The sequence below is a fragment of the Pelobates fuscus genome, chromosome 8 (assembly GCF_036172605.1).
Source record: "Pelobates fuscus isolate aPelFus1 chromosome 8, aPelFus1.pri, whole genome shotgun sequence".
In the NCBI taxonomy this organism is placed as follows: domain Eukaryota; kingdom Metazoa; phylum Chordata; class Amphibia; order Anura; family Pelobatidae; genus Pelobates; species Pelobates fuscus.
The window spans coordinates 142,185,204-142,205,516 of NC_086324.1; the positions used below are offsets into that span (position 1 = coordinate 142,185,204).

The 20,313-nt window shown below is 39.7% G+C and overlaps 1 protein-coding gene across 1 annotated transcript; it reads right to left on the reverse strand.

Moving 5' to 3' along the window:
- Nucleotides 1-3,353: 3,353 nt before the first annotated feature.
- Nucleotides 3,354-17,831, reverse strand: MCHR1 (melanin concentrating hormone receptor 1). Its single transcript, XM_063428886.1, has 2 exons — nucleotides 17,636-17,831; nucleotides 3,354-4,427 (listed from the first exon to the last, which is right to left on the reverse strand). The coding sequence occupies exons 1-2, from the start codon at nucleotides 17,715-17,717 to the stop codon at nucleotides 3,430-3,432; spliced, it is 1,080 nt and encodes a 359-aa protein (XP_063284956.1). The 5' UTR covers nucleotides 17,718-17,831; the 3' UTR covers nucleotides 3,354-3,429.
- Between the last annotated feature and the right edge of the window lie 2,482 nt (nucleotides 17,832-20,313).

Sequence of the window (20,313 nt, forward strand, 5' to 3'; positions counted from 1 at the left end):
TACTAGTTAGGATAACGTCTTTCAATCACATATTAACATGGTACAGACCAGGAGTAGGGAACTCCTAACTTTTGCACTCCAGATGTTCTGGACTCCATTTCCCCTGGTGCTTTGCCAGCATTGTGGCTGTAAGAGCATTATGAGAGATGTAGTTCACTACATATGAAGTGCCAAAGGACCACTGGTATAGACTCTTGTGGTGTAGAAGGCGAACTGTAATTTATCCTAAAAAGGATATGCCATTATTTTTTTTTTGATCTACAAATCTAGCAGTGTTTGTAATTAAATGTTTCTTTTTTTTTTTTTTTTTTTTTTTTTACACAAATTAAAAATAGTATACGTTTTTTAAATGGCAAGGTTATTTTTATTGTGACAATAAACTATGATTTTACCATTTACTTTTTTGGTATAAGCAAAAGTTAAAGTCATGCTGGTAACTCAGCTGAATTAAATTAACACACATCATTTTACAGGTTGTGATTTTAATTTAATATTTTTTTTTTTTGTCTCCTTTTCCCCTTGTTTTTATGTATTTTTTTTAAAATAAATTCTCCTTATTTATTAGTTATACTTAATAAAATTACCAACTACTCCTTCTTATAGGCATGGTGATCTTGGGCAATTGGCGAAGCCCAAAATCAAGTTTTAACATCTATATATATTATTTTTTTTCCCCCGACAATTTCACTTTTTTCTCTGTCTGAGCAGCCATATTGGCAGACAATACTTTTATCTGACCAACTGCTGCTCAACCTAACTTGCCTGCAGCTTCAGGTTCACACACAGAGCAATCACATTAGCAGTCAAATTAGGTTGAGCAGCAGCTGGTCAGATAACAGTAGAATCTGACCCACTATGGCTGTTCAGTCAGATAAAAATAGGGATTGAAAAAAATAAATCAGTATAAAGCATTTAATTTATCCACAACCCATCAAACAGAAAATGAAAAATTAAAAGATGACACTGCCACTTTAATTAACTAAACAACAAAATGGAGTAAATTGGAAACCAAAATTGCAAAATGTAGGCAAAAAATTGTTGATTTAAATAAAAAAAATGTTCATTATAATCACAGGTTTGGTATTTTAACATATTATACAAGTCGGTTTTTGTGAATAAATCCCTGTTTTTTTTTTTTTTTAAATCATCATCTGTCAGCCTCAGTTTGGTTAGCAGGAGAACTGCTTTATAGGATAGAACAACATGTATGTTAAAAAGTGCCATTTTTAAAACCTTTGCTTCTGATAAAGAAGCAAAGATTAAATATATATATATATATATATATATATATATATATATATATATATATATATATATATATATATATATATATATATATATATATATAGTGCATCTTTAAATGTTTCTCCGTTTAACAAAATCAAGAAACTACAATAGCACATTGGATTACTAAAGCCTTTATCGGTGAATAATGGAAATAAAATACATTTCTTAGTACAATTGTAACAAAGGTTTCTAAAGCGATTGTTCCAATTATTTAGTAAATTGTGTCAAAATCTATATCTCTGTGAATCTGTCTGCAATATAATATAGCTGAGGATTTTACACAACGCCATATGGACCTCTCAAATGTGTTACTTTCAAACAGGTTTTGCAGGTGTCAGATATATTGCCGTTTTGAGATTTCTAATTTAAATTATAGAATGTTCAAATATTCTACATTTACATAAATAATTATATATATATTATTTTTTGTGCTCTTGGTCAATCTTGTATTTCACTTTTTTCACATAAAGCCACAGGTGATTTAACAATTAAATGCCCAAAGAAAGGGTTTGTACCATATGCTCAGCATGGACAAACTCATTGATCGAAGAATTTGAGTGACTTCTACACAAGGGAGGAGACAAAAATGTCATGACATTGTTTAATTCTTATTTAAAGGAACACTCCATAACCATAACCACTACAGCGTTATGTTAGAAGTGCCATGGGAAATCTCATGATAAGTAGTCAAACAATTTTTCTGCAGTTTGACAACTTACCTGAGTCTCTCTGGGCATCATCGGCCTCAGCCCACTTCCAGTTTTCTTCTGCAAGAGAATCCAGTAAGCTATACCGAGCTATATTGGACTGCGCTTATTGCTTTCAGCCAATCACCATGGTCCTGTAATTCAACAGACATCCAGCTTCTCCTGTAGAAGACCAGATGCAGCCGAGGTGCCTAGGGTACCCAGGTAAGTTGTCAAAAACATAAATTTTTTTGACTACTTACTGTGCTAGTTTTACTACTGTCACAATAACCACCTCAGTGGGCTGTAGTGGTTATGGTGTTTGGAGTGTTTCTTTAATTTATTGGTGTGTAACTAGAGGAGGTGTAGCAAGATGATCAAATAAGTTGTAATTTGTTGAGACTAGCCATATGAAATGGAGGGTACTGGGCTTACAGGTCAAAATAACAGATCGTTTTTTATGTAACCGCTTCCAAGACAATATATAAGCTATTCTTACACCAAGGTTCCAAATGATGTAATTACACTTCTGACACCATCACAGTCTAGATTTGAAGGATATCTGTAGTTCTCTTGTAATTTGACCTCACTTCAATTATTCTTCAGGGTATTTCCACTCCTGCAAAAGAGTAATTGTGATTTCCATTTGCACGAAATAGCCTAATTTATTAAGACCTACTGAGTAAACTCTCATAAAACTGAAAAAAAGGCATCTAGTCCCTTTAACGTGCCATTCTGGTGTAGGTTTGTTTGTTCATGTATAATTGCACAGTGATACATTCCTTGTCATTTCTCTAGGGTTTTTTTTTGGGGGGGGGGGGGGGGGGGGGTTCGTTTCTTTTTAAGTGCCTGTTGCTGGTAGATTACAAATGATTCTCCTTTCTGTCCTCTAAAAGGCGATAAACTTTTCAAGCAGCAGGGACAGAACACAAAATAATCACTTTAAAAAAATAAATAAAAATAAAATCTTGACCAGCTGCAGTAAAATCAATAGTCATTTGTCTTGCTTCTGATGGAGCCATAGCATCTGCACAGATGAAGAATCACAGAATGAAAGAAAGGTGGCAAAACTGAATTGGTTGAAGGTGATTCAGACATTCGGCATGCAGAGAATGACAGTATATACAGGTTCGTAAAGTGCATCTACACAATCCCATCATGAGTGTCAATTACTTCCCTATAAATTAAGCAGAATAGACTTCTTTTTATAGACATTCTTCATGTTAAGGGTCAGAGGAGATCACAGTTAAAATTTGGCAACGGAATAGAATTCCGAATGGGATACATTTTCTTTGCTGTAGGTGACATTAATCCATAAGAGATGAAGTAGAATTACATGGAGAAACTAGAATTCCACATTCGCTTTTATAAGAAAAAAAGAAAAAAAAAAGCCTATTTCTTAAATATTAAATAACCAAGTCAATTTTCAGGTCCTTACACGCACTGCATGATTTGGTTAGCTGCCTGTAGAAACAGGCGCAAGTTGAAGTAAAGGTTGCCCGCTGCCAGACGGAGGATCTGTGCGGAATTTCATCCTCCCTCTCTGCGGATGGTCCTCTACTGGTCGTACTGAGACGATGAACCTTCGCCTGAAGGTCTCACACAAGATGATGTAGATAAAGGGGTTTATACAGCTGTTTGCATAGCCCATACTGATTGCCACGCAATAAGCGTAGTGAAATGCTAATGTAGGTTGGTTCATCACCAACTGGATTATTTGCAGTACGTAGAATGGGGCCCAACAAATAAAGAAAACCAAACAGATGGCTATCGCTGTCCTTGTAACCTTCTTTGTCCTGATTCGGGAACTCCTTTGCGCCGTTAGAGCCTCGGAAGTTGCCATTTTTAGCAAGATTCTTCTGTATGCCAGGGAGATTACTGCAAACGGAATAGCAAATGCCAGAAAGAATTGATACAATGTGTACCAATATATATCACTTTCTGGGTTGGGGAGGGTGATTCCACATCCCAGGACTCCTCCAGGCAGAGAAATTAGTCTAGCATACATCCATACTGGGGTAATGCTGAGCAGGGACAGCACCCAAAGGATACATATTACCATGATAGCAATAGGTGGCTTTCTGTACTTGGCCGATGTAAAGGGGTAAACAGTGGCAAGGTATCGATCTATAGACATGGCTGTAAGTATATATGTGCTGGTAAACTGACTGTTGGTGTCCAGAGCTGTGATAAGGGTGCACATGGTCTCTCCGAAGTGCCAAACTCCATTTCCGAGCAGTTGGTGGATTAAGAAGGGCATTCCAAGCAGGAAGAGCAGGTCGACCACAGAGAGGTTAATGATAAATATATCGGGAACACTGCTGGTGCACCGGAACTTCGACTTCTTGAACACAGTGTAAATGACAACACTGTTGCCAATGATACCAAACAAGCAGATGATTCCAAATACAGTTGGCATTATAACATTAGCATAGGTGACATTGCTGCTAGGATCTGTAATGACAAAGAGACAATATGTAAGTCACAATTCACATAGAAACAGACAGCAACAAAACTTTACACGAAAGAGACCGTTTTCATGCTGATTTCCAGCAAGGTTGCTGAAGCTCTCCACATTGATTTGAGCTGTACCTATCTCCACATTAAGCAATTTAATACTGTGGTATTCATAGTTGAACAATAGCAGGAGAAATAACAATTTGTTATCCATCTCATAAAGGTTTTAAAGGGACACTCCAGACCACTAATTCACTTTAGCTTGCTGAAGGGCTTTAAGTGTGAAGAGTGTGTCCTCTTTTTTTAATTTTACAAAAAGTACAGATTTGAATAGAAATGTTATTTTTTATAAATTAACCTTGTTACACCCCCCTGGCTGTCAATCAGATAACCGGTCCTGTTACTTCCTGGTTTGTTTAGCTCAGTGGAGCTAAACTCAAGAAGAAGCACCTGCCTTGCAAAAACCTCTCAATGAGCTGCATTGGGAAGTCTATGATTGGACAGCCACAGAAAGCCTGGGCAGTCTTTCAATGACTTTAGACAGAGATGCTACAGCCTTTGCAAGCTGATTTTAGACGTACTCCCAATGAAAATAATGCATAATTAAATGCATGCTTTTTTAAATTGGGGTATGTCTATTAAACAGTGTTTTATAGTTTTTTTAAATTTTATTTGGGCAGTGGCAGGGGCGTATTAGTCGCGAGGCAAACAAGGCATTTGCCTTGGGCGGCATTTTCCAGGGGGCGGCATAACAGACATGCCGGCGGGCTGCTGGGCGATCGGGCGGCACTGCCTGCCTGGCGGGCGGGCGGCCGGCCGGCGAGGGAGCACTTCCCCTGAGCTGTCTGCTCAGCTCCCTCGCCAGCCGCAGAGTGAGGCTGGGAGGCGGAGCCGGAATATGACGTCATATTCCGGCTCCCAGTCTCACTCTGCGGCTGGCGAGGGAGCTGAGCAGACAGCTCAGGGGAAGTGCTCCCTCACCGGCCGGCTGCCCGCCAGGCAGTGCCGCCCGATCGCCCAGCAGCCACTGGACCACCAGGGAGGAAGAGACACCCCCCCTCCCCAGCATTCCCAAAGGTAAGGAGGCTGGGGGGGTGGGGGGTGTTAAATAAAAAAATGTCTTAAAAATAAATGTAAAAAAATGTGTTAATGTGGGTGGGCGAGTGTGTGTGTGTGTCTGTTAGTGTTTCTGTCTGTGTCTGTTAGTGTTTCTGTCTGTGTCTGTTAGTGTGTGTCTGTGTCTGTTAGTGTGTGTGTCTGTGTCTGTTAGTGTGTGTGTCTGTGTCTGTTAGTGAGTGTGTGTGTCTGTTAGTGTGTGTGTGTGTCTGACTGTGTGTGTCTGTCTGTTAGTGTGTGTTTGCCTGTGTGTGTGTATGTTAGTGAGTGTGTGTGTCTGCTAGTTTGTGTCTGCTAGTGAGTGAGTGTGTGTCTGTTAGTGTGTGTCTGTTAGTGAGTGTGTTTGTCTGTTACTGAGTGTGAGTGTGTCTGTTAGTGTGTGTGTGTTTCTGTTAGCGAGTGTGTATTTGTGTTAGCTAGTGTATGCGTATCTGTCAGTGAATGTGTGTGTGTGTATTTAGAATGCTGGGCGGGGGGAAAGGTTGGGTGGGGGTGGCGCGGGGGGAGAGGGGGCGCCTGAGTTTTGTCCTGCCTAGGGCAGCACAAAACCAGGATACACCACTGGGCAGTGGAGAGTTCCTTTAATGTAAACCTCTCATGACAAGTTTACTTCAGCTACATCGCTCTGAGCGATGAAATCATAATCTGTCGTAGAGATAAATGATATGTCTCATTGCATTTTCAGTTATTCTATGTAAATACTTATCCGATATCAAATTGTGGAGCTACCATTATGTGGGCAGTAAGTGTTACACTAATGTAACACACATCTATTTGACTCATGTCTACACCCAGAGCCCTTATAAGATATGCACTCTGCTTAGGGACACTTCCTTAAGTACAGTGCTGGATTAAGCATAATGCAGCTGCCTAGGGTCCACAGGTTAGATAGAGGCCCAGGAACCATACATTTTATTGACCCCGTTAACCATCCATGTGAAGAATTGGGGGGGGGGGGATTGATAACCTGCCTAGGGAGGAGATCATGCCCCTCTACGCCATAATTGTTTCAATGCCAGCACATCAGCTTCAGAATTAAGTAAGATCGGACACTTCATTCTAATATTCCTTTAGCCAATGAAATACAAATGCACTTCAGGAATAGGCAGAGCAGCTACAAAGCATGCACTGTAGTTGCTGTGACAAAGAGCAGGAGAACCGACCAAAGATGCTATGCTGTTTGCATAACCCAGTATGCAAGAGATTGATTGATAGGTGGGGGGGATATAGTTTTTGCATTTATTGAAAGATCTATACATATGCTATCAAATCTTCTACAACAATAACAACGTGGATTTTATGCTCTCTTTCATAGTTGCATTGAAAGATAGGCTAAAAAAAGACTAGAGAAAGTCCATCAAGCTTAGACGTTCACACATCTCAAATATCTGCTGTTGACTAAAAAGAAGGTGAAAAACGCAGTTTGAAGGGATTTCAAATTTTGGTTTAAAATGAGAAAAACATCCTTCTTGACGTCTGACACTTATTGACTTGAAAGTCAGAATTCTCCTTGGAAAAATCAGTTTTTTATAGGTTGACAAGTCGATCGTATTCAAACGAATTAATGGATACTTCAGCGTTTAGCTCCACGGGTTCTCTAGTCACACTTGAAAATACACATTCTGCACCAAAAATATAAGCTCTTTAAGCTCCTAAAATACAGTGAGTCCTGTAAGTACATTCATCTCGGGAATATTGCTAGAATCGAAAATAGTCTGGATGAAAACATCAACAGAAGTGAGCTAATGCAAAGAAATTTCATTAAAGGGACACTATAATATAAGAAATAAAAAGCTGTAATCCTAACACTATAGTGTCCCATGCAGTGTTGTATTTTGGAATTGTGCTGCCTTAGGCATGACTAAATTCGGGCACCCACCTAATCTAAATTTGCCTCACCAATTTTATTTCAGGGCCATTTTTTTGACTGACAGACACACGCCCTCATTGATACATGCACTGACATACACTCACTAACAGATACACAGTCATTGGCACACTTATACAGTCATTGGCGCACACACTTTCACTGAGACACACACTGACACACCCACTCACTGGCAGACACATCCTAACTGATTTGACACACTCTGACAGACACACAAACATTCACTCACTCACAGTCACACACTGACATCTTCATGCACTCACTCAGACTCACAATGACAGACACACACTCACTGACTGGCACACACACACACACACTTACTGACTGACACACACACACACACACACATTTTCTCATATATTCATTACACTCACAAATTATTAATATAATTTTTTTCATTTAAATCCATCCAGCCTCCCTACCTTAGGGAGAGTTGGAGTGGATGCTGTCCCTGACAGCTGCTGGGCTGGCTCGGCAGGCTCCTTGATGGCTCCTGCTGACTAGGCTGGGTCTGCTGGGGCTGCTGACTGGGCTGGATCTGCTGGGGCTGCTGACTCTAATGGGACTGCTGACTAGGCTGGCTCTGCTGTCGCTCAATGGAGGCGGTGAGGTTACGGAGTTCTTATTTCTTAGCTCCCTCTGCACCGCTTAGTGATGCCGAGGCCAGAGTGACGTCATATACCTGCTTCCGGCATCACAGAAGGGAGCGCAAGGGAGAAAGAAGAGCGGAGGAAAGTGCAACCTCACCACCCGGAAATAATATTTGTAGTTTAAAACCATGGGGGGGGGGGCTAAGGTAGCCAGACAGCTCTTGGGCCCACTAGGGCACAAGGCAAACAAGGCATTTGCCTGGGTGTTTGGGCTGGCTTTTTTTGCCGCCCTCCCGCCCCCCGAAAGTGCCGCCTTAGGCAAATGCCTTGTTTGCCTTGTGGTAAATACAGCCCTGGTCCCATGGCCAGCTTCCTCCTCTCAGTCTCTCCTCATGTTCATGTAAAGGGTAAAAAAACCTTTAAACACTTACCCGATTCCAGCGCCAATGTCCCTCGGTACTGGATTGGGCTCCTCCTCAATGAGAGAACCTAATTCACATATGTGGCAAGCGCCATGCATTAGGCTTTCGCCTAGTGTCGGAACTACCACGTTTGCGTCGCTTTAACAGCGCGACCAGGCCCGCTTTGATGACATCAGAGTGCAGGTCACTACCTCCCTTCAATCACAGAACCCACGCGGGAGGAAGAGAGGAAGGAGTCATAGTGGGAACTCTGACTCCCATCAGCCTGAGCCACTGGACCTCAGGGAAAGTCACCCTACTGCACCTAAAAGGTAGGAAACAGAAAGGTGACATTTTGCATGTGTCTGTGTGTGAGCGTGTGTATGTATGTGTCTCTGTTTGTATGTATATGTGTGTGTGTATGTATATGTATATGTCTCTGTCTGTGTGTATGTATGTGTGTCTGTATGTTTGCGTGTGTGTATATATGTATCTCTGTTTGTATGTGTGTGTGTGTCTGTATGTATTTGTCTCTGTGTGTATGTGTGTGTGTGTCTGTACGTATATGTATATGTCTGTGTGTGTGTGTCTGTATGTGTTGGTGTCTGTATTTATGTGTGTATTTGTATCTGTGTGTATTTGTCTCTGTGTATGTGTGTGTCTGTATGTGTGTAGGTGTCTCTGTGTGTGTGTGTATGTTTGTGTGTCGGTATGTATGTGTCTGTAGGTGTTTATGTTTGTGTGTCTGTATATATGTGTGTGTGTGTTTGTATGTGTGTGTATTTGTATGTCTACCTGCATGTATATGTGTGTGTTTGTATGTATGTATGTGTCTGTGTCTGTATGTATGTGTGTGTCTACGTGTGTGTGTGTGTGTGTCTGTATGTATGGGTCTCTTTGTGTATGTGTGTGCGCGCGTCTGTATGTATGTATGTGTGTGTTTGTGTGTCTGTATGTATGTTTGCATGTATGTGTGTGTCTGTGACTGTGTGCCTACCAAACAGTGCAAGTATATCTAATGATACACTTACACTGTGCTGCCTGCGGACAGTTCTCTTGTGTCCCCATACGCAGGACAGTTGGGAGGTAGTTTTATAAAGAGGGAGCATGGCTAAACATACTGAGTTATCCTTCAGAATGCTGCAAAACCCGTCTCCTTTTTTTTGCAACACAATGGGATTTGAATGTAATGAAAAACACAGCATGAATGTGGCAGAAACAAACCAGAGACCACCCGGGGCTGGTTAAGCCTAATTGATCCACCTCAGTGTTCTAAGTGTTTGTCTGGGTGGCCGCTGTTCTCATGAACGACCACGAGGTGGTGGACATCTTGATCCCGCGAACGCAGGCAGGGGTGTTTGGTCGTTGAGTTCATGGAACTGTTTTCGGACACTGAAACTCCCGAATCCTGCTGGACTTCCAGGATCACCTGCATTCAGTTGTACACAACCTAGAAGGGCACTTTTCGGTGGAAACATTCCCACGAACAAGGTGAATAAGCTCCAGGGTAAGAACATTGACTATGTTCGGTAGTTTGTTCGGACTAGACCGACTGCAAGTCCTGATTCCCTGAAACTGTTCTGGGCATGGGAGCATGCGTGCGGTTGGTAAAATTATGACTTCCAGGAAATTCTTTAACACCTGAACTGAACTGGGTGATTTTTGAATATGTTGGTCACCTAGATCAAGGCTATCAGGGGATGTAACTTTTGTGGGGGGTTTGTAAAAATGTATGTTTTCTGTGCCTGGAGATAATTGAGTTTAATACAGTGCTGACTCAATTATCTCCAAGGCACAGGGTAGGGATTGACCTATTTTGTATTGGAGTGTCCTGGACCTGAGAGCCAATGCAATTGTGTGTATGTTTTTACTGAAGTCTATTTTCTGTTCCAGGGGGGAGTGCCCCTTGCATGGGACCCCTTGCATGGGACCGCTGCTCGCACCCGTACGGCCAACTCACGCTTGCAGGACCTCTCACGGGCGGCTCCTCTCCTATGGAATAACTTGCCTACTGCCATCAAACTCTCCCCTAGTCTTCAATCATTTAAGAAGGGCCTTAAAACCCATCTCTTCAGGAAAGCGTATGGCCTCCCAGAGTAATCTCTCCCTTACATACCTGTCTCTTGCTCTCCTATGGGATAGTGCTTTGCTCTCTCCTCCAGCTCTGCTTCACTCCTACTTGATATTTCCTATCCTAATGTTTCTAATACCCCACCTCCTATAGACTGTAAGCTCATTTGAGCAGGGTCCTCTTCAACCTATTATTCCTGTAAGTTTTCTTGTAATTGTCTTATTTATTGTTACATCCCCCCCTCTCAAAATATTGTAAAGCGCTACGGAATTTGTTGGCGCTATATAAATGGCAATAATAATAATAATAATAATAATAATAAAGCCAGTTGTGGCCGCCAATAAATGAGTTCCTGCTTACCCTCAAAATAGAGAGTCTCATCTGATGTTTGTAGGGAACAGCTATACCAGCTACTATCCCTGCTCTTGGGATTGTTCTTTTGGATTGCTATAATCATTAGCTATTATAAGAGCTACACTGCTATACCTGCTATACTCTCTTGGAAGACAGGTCTTCTCACTGGGAGCTGGATGCAGAAGTTTGATTCAGGGAGAGAATGGACAGTGAGACCCCAGCCAAGCTGCGGTGTCTATGGGGTGTTTATGGTGCCTGGTGCGGTGCCAATGGTACTCAGTAAGCACTAGGAAGCATCGATTGGTGGAGGCACCCAGTCGGGGTGCCAGGCAGTCCACCACAATGAATATGTGGCTAGAATCTATCAAATACACCTAAATCAAGATGGTGTCCGGAGTATGACTTTGGAGACATTTTACGTCACGCACTTACAATTTGGCACCACTAGTCCCCTAATGATGATATGACATTGCAGCACAGGACAGGACCTGCTGAGCTGACACAATCACAGATCAAGCATTTTGATACAGTCAAGCAATCCGTGTGCACTCTGGATGTAAACTAAAAATGCAAAGAAAAGGACGCAACCTGTGGACACTATCAATGTATTGAATCTTAATAAATAAATCCTTATTTTTTTTCTACTAGGAAAAATAAAATAAATAAAACACAGTACCGTATAATATTATTCAGACACACATGTGTGCCAACACTCTCTGCATGAGATTTATGAAGGGATCACTTACTATGTATGAGGAATGCTGAACAACATGATGAATTCTGAAACGATTGAGTGAAGATGTTATCGGAAAGGATGTGATGTGAACAAGGTTTATTTTGAATACCCGAATACTACAACTGCCACAAACACAGAACCGTGTGCAGTGCTCATGGTGACTGACTGACATGATAATGAAGTGCAGACAAAGAGGTACAAAGGCTAATGGTGAGTTGCGGGGAAGTTCAGTTATGGATAAGATCAGATCAGAGACAGATTGAGAATAAAATTATTCATTTATTATTAAATATGAACGTTGAAGACAAATGAACACTTAAACTCTTCTATTAAGAGACAGAGTGATGTAGAATTAGTTGGGACGGAAGTTGTACACGATGTTGCATGATGCCATGCCTAGAGATGGAATATGGTGGACAGTCAACATTACACAAGATCTTACAGTATGTGATTACTGAACTCAGTACCTCCTACTGACAGATGCCGTTCAGGTTGGATGTACCCATAACTACCCCAAGATAACACATAGACATTATAAGTGTGACTTCTCTAGAATTTCAACTTTTAGGCCAAAACAACTGAACTGAAAACATAGCTAACTTACAGATTTTGTCCAGTTGAGCTATTTTGCCCTACAATAATAAAAATAATAAAAAAAAAAAAACACTTTGACATCACTTTCAGTTACTGGAATTTTACACTTTAGTAAATAACTATTAATACCTCTAAATGTTTAATCCCATTAACCATACGTAGTAATCCCTTGCATCACCTTACAGTGCATGTTGGGGATAGCACATTCTCATAAATCTGCTCAGATTCTTAATTAAAGGGACACTGCAGGCACCCAGACCACTTCAGCTAATTAAAGTAGCTTGGATGCTGTGACCCTTTTGCATTTAGTGCTGCAATATAAAACATTGTAGTTCCATTGAAACTGCAATGTTTACATTGCAGCTCTTAGTCTACCCTCTGTGGCTGTCTACCAGCTTCCGGAATGCTAACAGACTTTTGGTCCGTTATCTGGCACTCGATGTCCTCACGGACCTCCAGCGTCCGATTTTACCTATAGGAAAGCATGGAATAATGCTTTCCTATGGGGAGGTCTAATGCACGTGCGGCCATTGAGGAGCATGGGTGGAGCCTGATCCAGCGCCAAGGGACATTGGTGCTGGATTCAGGTAAGTAGCTGAAGGGGTTTAACCCCTTTAGCCCTGTGGGAGGGGGGCCCCAAAGGGGGGGGGGGGCTATTAACCCTATAGTGTCAGGAAAACAGCTTTGTTTTCCTGGCACTATAGGATCCCTTTAAAAACAGAGTTAATACAAGAGGAAAACATAGCTATTCTTTCTGAAAATAAGAAAACACTTGGAACTACAATATTTGTAAGAGAGTTGTGGGTGTTCTTTTACTGGTAAGACCACACCTTGAATATGCTGTACAATTTTGGGCACCTGTTCTAAAGAAGGATATTATGGCACTAGAAAAAGTGCAGAGACGAGCTACAAAATTAATAAAAGGAATGGAACATTTTAGTTATGAAGAGAAGTTAACTCATTTAACTCTCTTTTGTTTAGAACAATGGTACCTCAGAGGGGATATGATAGCATTAGACAAATATATTCCGGGCCAATACAAACCATTGTCTGTAAATCGAAACCGGACTTTACGTAGGACACGAGGATATGCATTTAGACTGGAAGAAAGAAGATTTTGTCTAAGGCAAAGGAAAGGTTTTTTTTACTGTAAGAACAATCAGGATGTGGAATTCTCTGCCTGAAGAAGTGGTTTTATCAGAGTCTGTATAGATGTTTAGACAACAACTGGATGTATACTTGCGAAAACATACTATTCAAGTATATAATTTTTAATTTGTGGGGTAACAGCTTTTTGATCCAAAGAGAAATCTGACTGCCATTCTGGGGTCAAGAAGGAATTGTTTCCGAGTTTGTTGCAAAATTTTAACTTCTAATTGTTCTTTGCCTTCTTATGGATCAACAGCAAAAACAGATGTGAGAAAGTCTGAACTTGATGGACACAAGTCTCTTTTCAACCTATGTAACTGTGTAAATACGTAACAGAGACGTTCTATGTTCTCTCTGCACATTCTAAGCATAATTACCCACCATTTCTCTTGTTATGCATTTCATATGTGATTTTAGATTTTGATCACTTAGAATATTATGGGAAGTATTTCCAAAACTACCAATACTCCCTTGAATGGAATTGTGCAATTTAACTGTTTAAATGGACACTCCACTGCCAATATACAAAATAAATAAAAATCACTGTTTAGTAGATACACCCCAAATGAAAACTTGCATTCATTTATTTATGTTTTTTTTTTTTCATTGGAGTTATATCTAAAATCAGCTTGCAAAACCTGCAGATCTCTTGTCACAGACTTCCCAATGCAACTCAATGACAAGTCTTTGAAAAGCAGGTGCTCTGGGCAATTGCTGCCTCTTGAGGTCAGCTGCTTTGAGCTAAAGAAAACAGGAAGTAACATTGCCAGTTGTCTGCTTGAAAGCCAAGGAGGTGTAACCAGGTTGATTTATAAAAGTGTACATATCTACTGAAATATGCACTTTTTGAAAAATGAAAAAAGAGGACACACTCTTTAAACATAAAGCTTTTCAGCAAGCTAAAGTTGTTTATGGGTCTGGGAGTGACCCTTTAACTGTTAAAAACCACCTGATAGTTAGTATCTATAAAGACCTGAAAATAACTTAGTGATGTCACAAGATCAGTGAAAAAGACAGGGATATAGGAAAGTGCTATGCGGAGAGTCAAAAAGGTGTTTAACACAACTACTACTATCTTGGACTGCAATTTATTCATGACTAAAGCCCAAACATTGGATACATGGATTTGGCAAAGTAGAGGCTAATGGACCTTTAGCTGAAGTCAAAAGCCATGTTTCTAATGGAAAGATCATCTTCAATAAATCAACCTTTTTCTTTTTTTTTTTTTAGAACTAGTTATAATATACAAGTATCATTATACAGAGCATAGTCAAAACTCATTTGACTGGAAATTTACAGAAAATGTTATAGGTTTGCAAAATAGCAATGCCACAACCGTACAGAAAGTGACTCATCACACAAGACAGTGAAGCTTCTGCATATGCCTCGAGATATGAAAATCTTTGAAGCGTCAATATCTTTGAGCAGTATAGACATATATTAAATTAATGCATGGTAGGCCATTAAAAAGGTAACAAAAGACAAAAGATCTCCTATTTTTCATGAGGATCAATGCAGCCACTAGAACCTTCAAGTACTTATGCCATTACTATGAAAAGCTGACGGCTTGGTCCAGATGCTTTTATCTTGTAACTGACAGAAGAAACTCTCCAGTAAATTCCACTCTTGAGTAACTTTGTCGTGCCTCTGTTCTAGAGAAAATTACATCTAAAGTAAGACATACACTGATCACTAGTCCACTAATCTAACAGGAAAAAATATTGCATTGAAGAGATAAAATTATGTTAGCATTGACTATGAAATGGTCCTATGATGGCTACAGTAATTGCGTGGTGTGGTGGAACCACATGGTCTTGATGGGGATATCTGCATTCTAATTAGGGATAAAATCTCTACATGTTTTAATTCCATCAGGCATGACTCCAGTGTCGTGACCCAATAATATATCATGCTGGATAGATGACCAGTGATTCTTCTTATGAGTCAGAAATATAAGCTATAGCTTCCTATAGGTATTTCTGTTTAGCAGTCTCCATCCATACCTTAAAACTGCTAACCCTGACTTAAGAAGGCAGATCTTGGTTTTGGATTTCTGGCGCAAAGTGCATTATCTCTTGAAACATGTCCTTGTGCCAGAAGATTGAGTGATGTTCATGTAAATCCAGTCTTTTGTCATTGTCATTTGTCTTGTTAGGCATCATTTTTGTCTGCAATTTTTGTTATATATTGCTAGAATTTTCTCATACTGTACTTTTCGTGTTTTTCGTGGGCAGCTAGTAGAAGTAACAATGGTTGCCCTGGTTTTACTCGCTAGCGAGAATCTTTTTTGTGTTTTAACATTAAGCGTACGTTTGACTAGTCTCTTAATTTATGCTTCTCAGTGTATTATTTTAACCTGACTTTTTTATGCTATTGATTTTCAGTCTTAACGTCTAAGCAGCAAAGTGTCCCTTTAATGCTATAATGGATTGCTGGTTTTCTGCATTCCCATACACATGTTTAGTTTGATTAAGTAATTCAGTTCATTAAAAATAATGTTAATAACTAATAATCGTGTTTCCATCTCTACCCCTTCTTGTAAAATCTTTGGTATGCTCTTCTTTAACTCCAAAGTTAAATAACACATATCTTTTGTTTTTCTCAATGTATAAAAAGCACATTATTAGCCATTGCCTGTCACAATCCAGTCTGTTTTATATTCTTTGTTTGTTCACAGTTGGTTTTTAACTCCTGAACTCCTAGGGAACCTCGTGGGAGGGGTCCCTAGCTAACTCTTTCATTGGCCGCCTTACATAAAACGTCAGCCAATGACAGAGCTAGTCCTACAAGACCTATAATGTTCTATGGACATCGCTATGATATATTAAATGATCACACAGGTGTATCAACATAACTCACTGTGTCAAATTCTCTGACCACACTATGATGTAAATGTAAATGCGCTGATAGGTAGTTATTCAGGCCATGTGATAAAACCATGTGAACGCCCTATTTTGCACAGTGATTTTGGTGACAAGCAATCAAAAAAAAAAATCTGAATATATATCCAGACAGTAAACTTCATTCTAAGACATGAACTCCCTGCACTACAATGAATGTAAAGTAGGATGGAACAGCATATGGCAACTCAAGGAGACTTACAATTCAGCTTTCATTGCAGCTCCCATATGTACCAAACTAGTGCTGACAAACTACACATCAGGCTCAATGAATGAATATAGGAAACACAGGGATTATAATCACAGCTGTCCAACTATATAACGGTTTACTTCTTAATTCAACATGGATTTATATATAATATATGTTAAATGCATGTATTATATAATAATATTTACTAGCATACTAAATAATCTCTGACTCGTGAATGCAGGCTGTGCAAGACATTAAAATAAATGTTCTCTCTGTCTCTACTGAAAGCTCATATATTCATCAGGCTGACCTATATATACTAAATTCCCCAGAAGGGGAAGATATTGTAGGAGCTAGGACTGAATTCTATTGTCATTCTTTTATTAGATCTTGGACACAACACTTAGCACACAGACAATGTTTCCCTCTGAGTGGTGTAATGGTAAAATAATGTGTGTTCATGGTACTCAAAGGACAGGAAAAGAAAATTAGGTAATAAAACCTAGAAGAATTTAAGTGTACTGAGGAATAACTCATCTTGTAAATAATATAATTTGTTTGTATTTATTTTGATCAACACGTAATTTAAAAATCCATATTAACCATCTAATCTCTAATTAGAAATATAGCTTATAACATCTAATTGAAATATAGCTTTTTACATTGATGTATTATTTAATTCCCACATATATTCAATACCCAACAGATATTTCTAAACTATTCTTATGCAAATAAGCACATCACAAGGCATCAATATTATATAGGTTGTGCATTAATATCATATAATAAAGATCAATGAATACACATTCATTTTATATAATTAAATACCAGATTATAGTACTTTCATATCGAAACAAAATGTGTTTTAATTATGCATACAATGGTGTGTTATGTATGCAATATATAGCATATAGCAGGGGTAGGCAACCTTTGGCACTCCAGATGTTGTGGACTACATCCCCCATGATGCTCTTATACCTATAATGCTGGCAAAGCATCATGGGAGGTGTAGTCCAAAACATCTGGAGTGCTGATGGTTGCCTATGCCTGGCATATAGTATGAATACTATGTAATGTTACTATCTGTATCACATTTTATCAATGTCTCTTTTACCTCTCAGCTGAAGGTAGAATTCTACAAACTGGACAATAAGAGGTTAATCACACTGTCACATTATAACAATGAAGCCAGACACACACCATAGTAAGAACTCACCAAAGGCAGAAAAGTTGTGAGCAATCTGTGAAGTGTTGTCTTGGAGATTAATATCTTCCTCCAAATCTGCTTGAAATTCCATCCTTTGCAGGAGAACCCTTGAATGGAGTTTATTAGGAACCTTATTTGTGATTCAGCAAATGTCAGTATCTGATTCATCACCTTCAATGCCTGGGCACAGCACAGAAAACCTCAGTAGGACTGCTCTCCCTTCCACAAACCATGTTTGTGTTTCAGAAGCTGCAGTAAAGAAGAATATGAAAATAATGTGGGCTATGATGCCTCCTGCTCTTTGCACCACCCTCTGGCTATAGTGACAAGATTACTTTAATAAAGCAAGCATTCTATCAGCTCCCATAATCAGGTCTCTCTATATAGGTGTGTAGGTCTGGCTATTCAGCATGTCATTTGTTGCCTGTTTCAGTTTATTTTCTGAAATCCTCTGCAGTGCTAGGGGAGAAGACAAACCTCCGGATACTATTGCATCATCGATTTCTAGATTATAAAATGTTCTGATTCTTAAGAGCTTTAGACACGGGGAGAGTTTGAGTTTGCCATTTTCTCTTTGTCAATCCTTTTTTTGTTTTTGTTTTTTAGCAGTTAATTTTAATGACACATATTTCATTGGATAAAAATAATACTCATGCATTTGAAAAACATAATAAAAAGCCCCCTAAAGTCACCCAGACGACTTCATCTCAGTAAAGTGGTCCGGTGGAGTGGTCCTGTCATTTTAGCCCTTCCATGTAAAACACAGCAGTTTTGTGGAAACAGCAGCGTTTACATGGAAGGGTTAAATACATATCCATTGGCTATCTTCCTTCCACCTCCATTTAACCAGATGGCCTCGTAGATACAACTTGATTGGCGCACACACTAGCCTCCTAATGCTTCTCTTTTGGGAAGCATTGGATAGGCAAGGAATAGCAAGTTTTGACAAGGCAGGGCAACCGCCAAGAGCAGTTCAATGAGGCGGTAACGGTAAGTAAATCTTATTTTTTTAACCTTCACGGGGTTAAGGGAATTGTATTTCTAATGCTCTAGTGTTTCTTTAAAGGTGCATATCTATTCCTTTTTTAAATTTTTATTTATTTTTTAATATATATTTTGTTGCATTAAGCTATAATCATTCCAATTATATGTGACACTTCCTGGAGGCATTTTATGACTCTTCAAACGCCTGTGTGTGTTCCCTTGCAGGCAATTAGCAGCGAGCAGAACTGGTCCAAAGTGTATTTTCTGCAGGAAGACCACAAACACCGCCGATCTCATATTAGTAACTCAAGAACAAAAATAAAATGACAAGGAGAGAAAATCTGCCTCAAAATGATATATTGGCTGTTAGTTTACTGTAAATGGAATAAAAAGGTTTGTGTATATAATAATTAGAATTCCATTTACTTCACATGGTTAGCCTTTGTTATAGTGAATTCCCAAATCTCTAATTGGAATTGTGCAAAAGTATAAGGGGAACTAATTAACCTACTCCTCTGCCTTAAATGTCATCCAGTTAACATCAATCACTCGTACTCTGCCATTGACTGATGTATACTCAAAGGCTACCCTGCCCAGCCTATGTCTAGCCTAAAACCCATGGTTAAGGGGCCCTAAGTGAAAACATTTGAGGGGGGGGGTTATTGATTGGATCTCTAGAATTCATTTCACATACATTTAGGAATTCAAAACAATGTTATGATTCATTAAAACACAACATAGGAATATAATTTAGAAAAGAAATGAACAGATGAAATGGGGAACGATGTAAACAATTAAAAGGTTATTCCAAGAAATACAACCGCTACATTCCGTTGTAGTGGGTATCATGCGATCACAATTCGACAGTAATAGGGATAACCATTTTGTCACCGGATGCTGAGGCTCCTAACCTGACAGGTGGCGTGCTTCTTCAGGAGAATTAGGTTTTAGGAAAAATTCTACAACTTAGCTATAGTCAAAGTTTAGCTATTTAAGTCTGAATATTGCAATTTGCATTTCAGTTCCACTTTAGTTCAATGTTTAGAGAATAAACCCTCGTGTGGTCAGCCAAGGGTTTTGAGAACCTAGAACTCCTCTTCACAGTATATGTCAATTGGGGGAGGAAATTAATTTCTATTGGAGAAACAATTGGTAATGATGAGTTTCTCATTGTCGAGGGGGTAAAGTGAAGACATGGGTAGCCATCAACTCCTCCACCATTTCCTCTAGTACACTGTCTAACATATATCAGTTCTTCAGTACCAAATGTCTGCCGAACAGGCAAACAAGTATCTTTCAACACAGCCAAAATGATGCAGCATACTAACTGAATTTGATTCCTTATAAATTGGACATTAGAGGAACACTTTGCTTGTTGTAGTGATCTCTATGTGTGTTTGTATTGTTCCTGTATAGTGATGTCGCGAACATAACATTTTCGGTTCGCGAACCGCGAACGCGAATTTCCACAAATGTTCGCGAACCAGGCGAACCGCCATAGACTTCAATAGGCAGGCAAATTTTAAAACCCACAGGGATTCTTTCTTGCCACAATAGTGATTGAAGGGGGGGGGGGGGGGAGACCTACTCTCCTTCCCCCCCATGGCCCCCACCCCTGGGCGGCGGGTGGGGGACATAAAGATAATGAGGGGGGGACCTACTGTCCTCCCCATCTCCGGCCAACACCCCTGTACGGCGGGTGC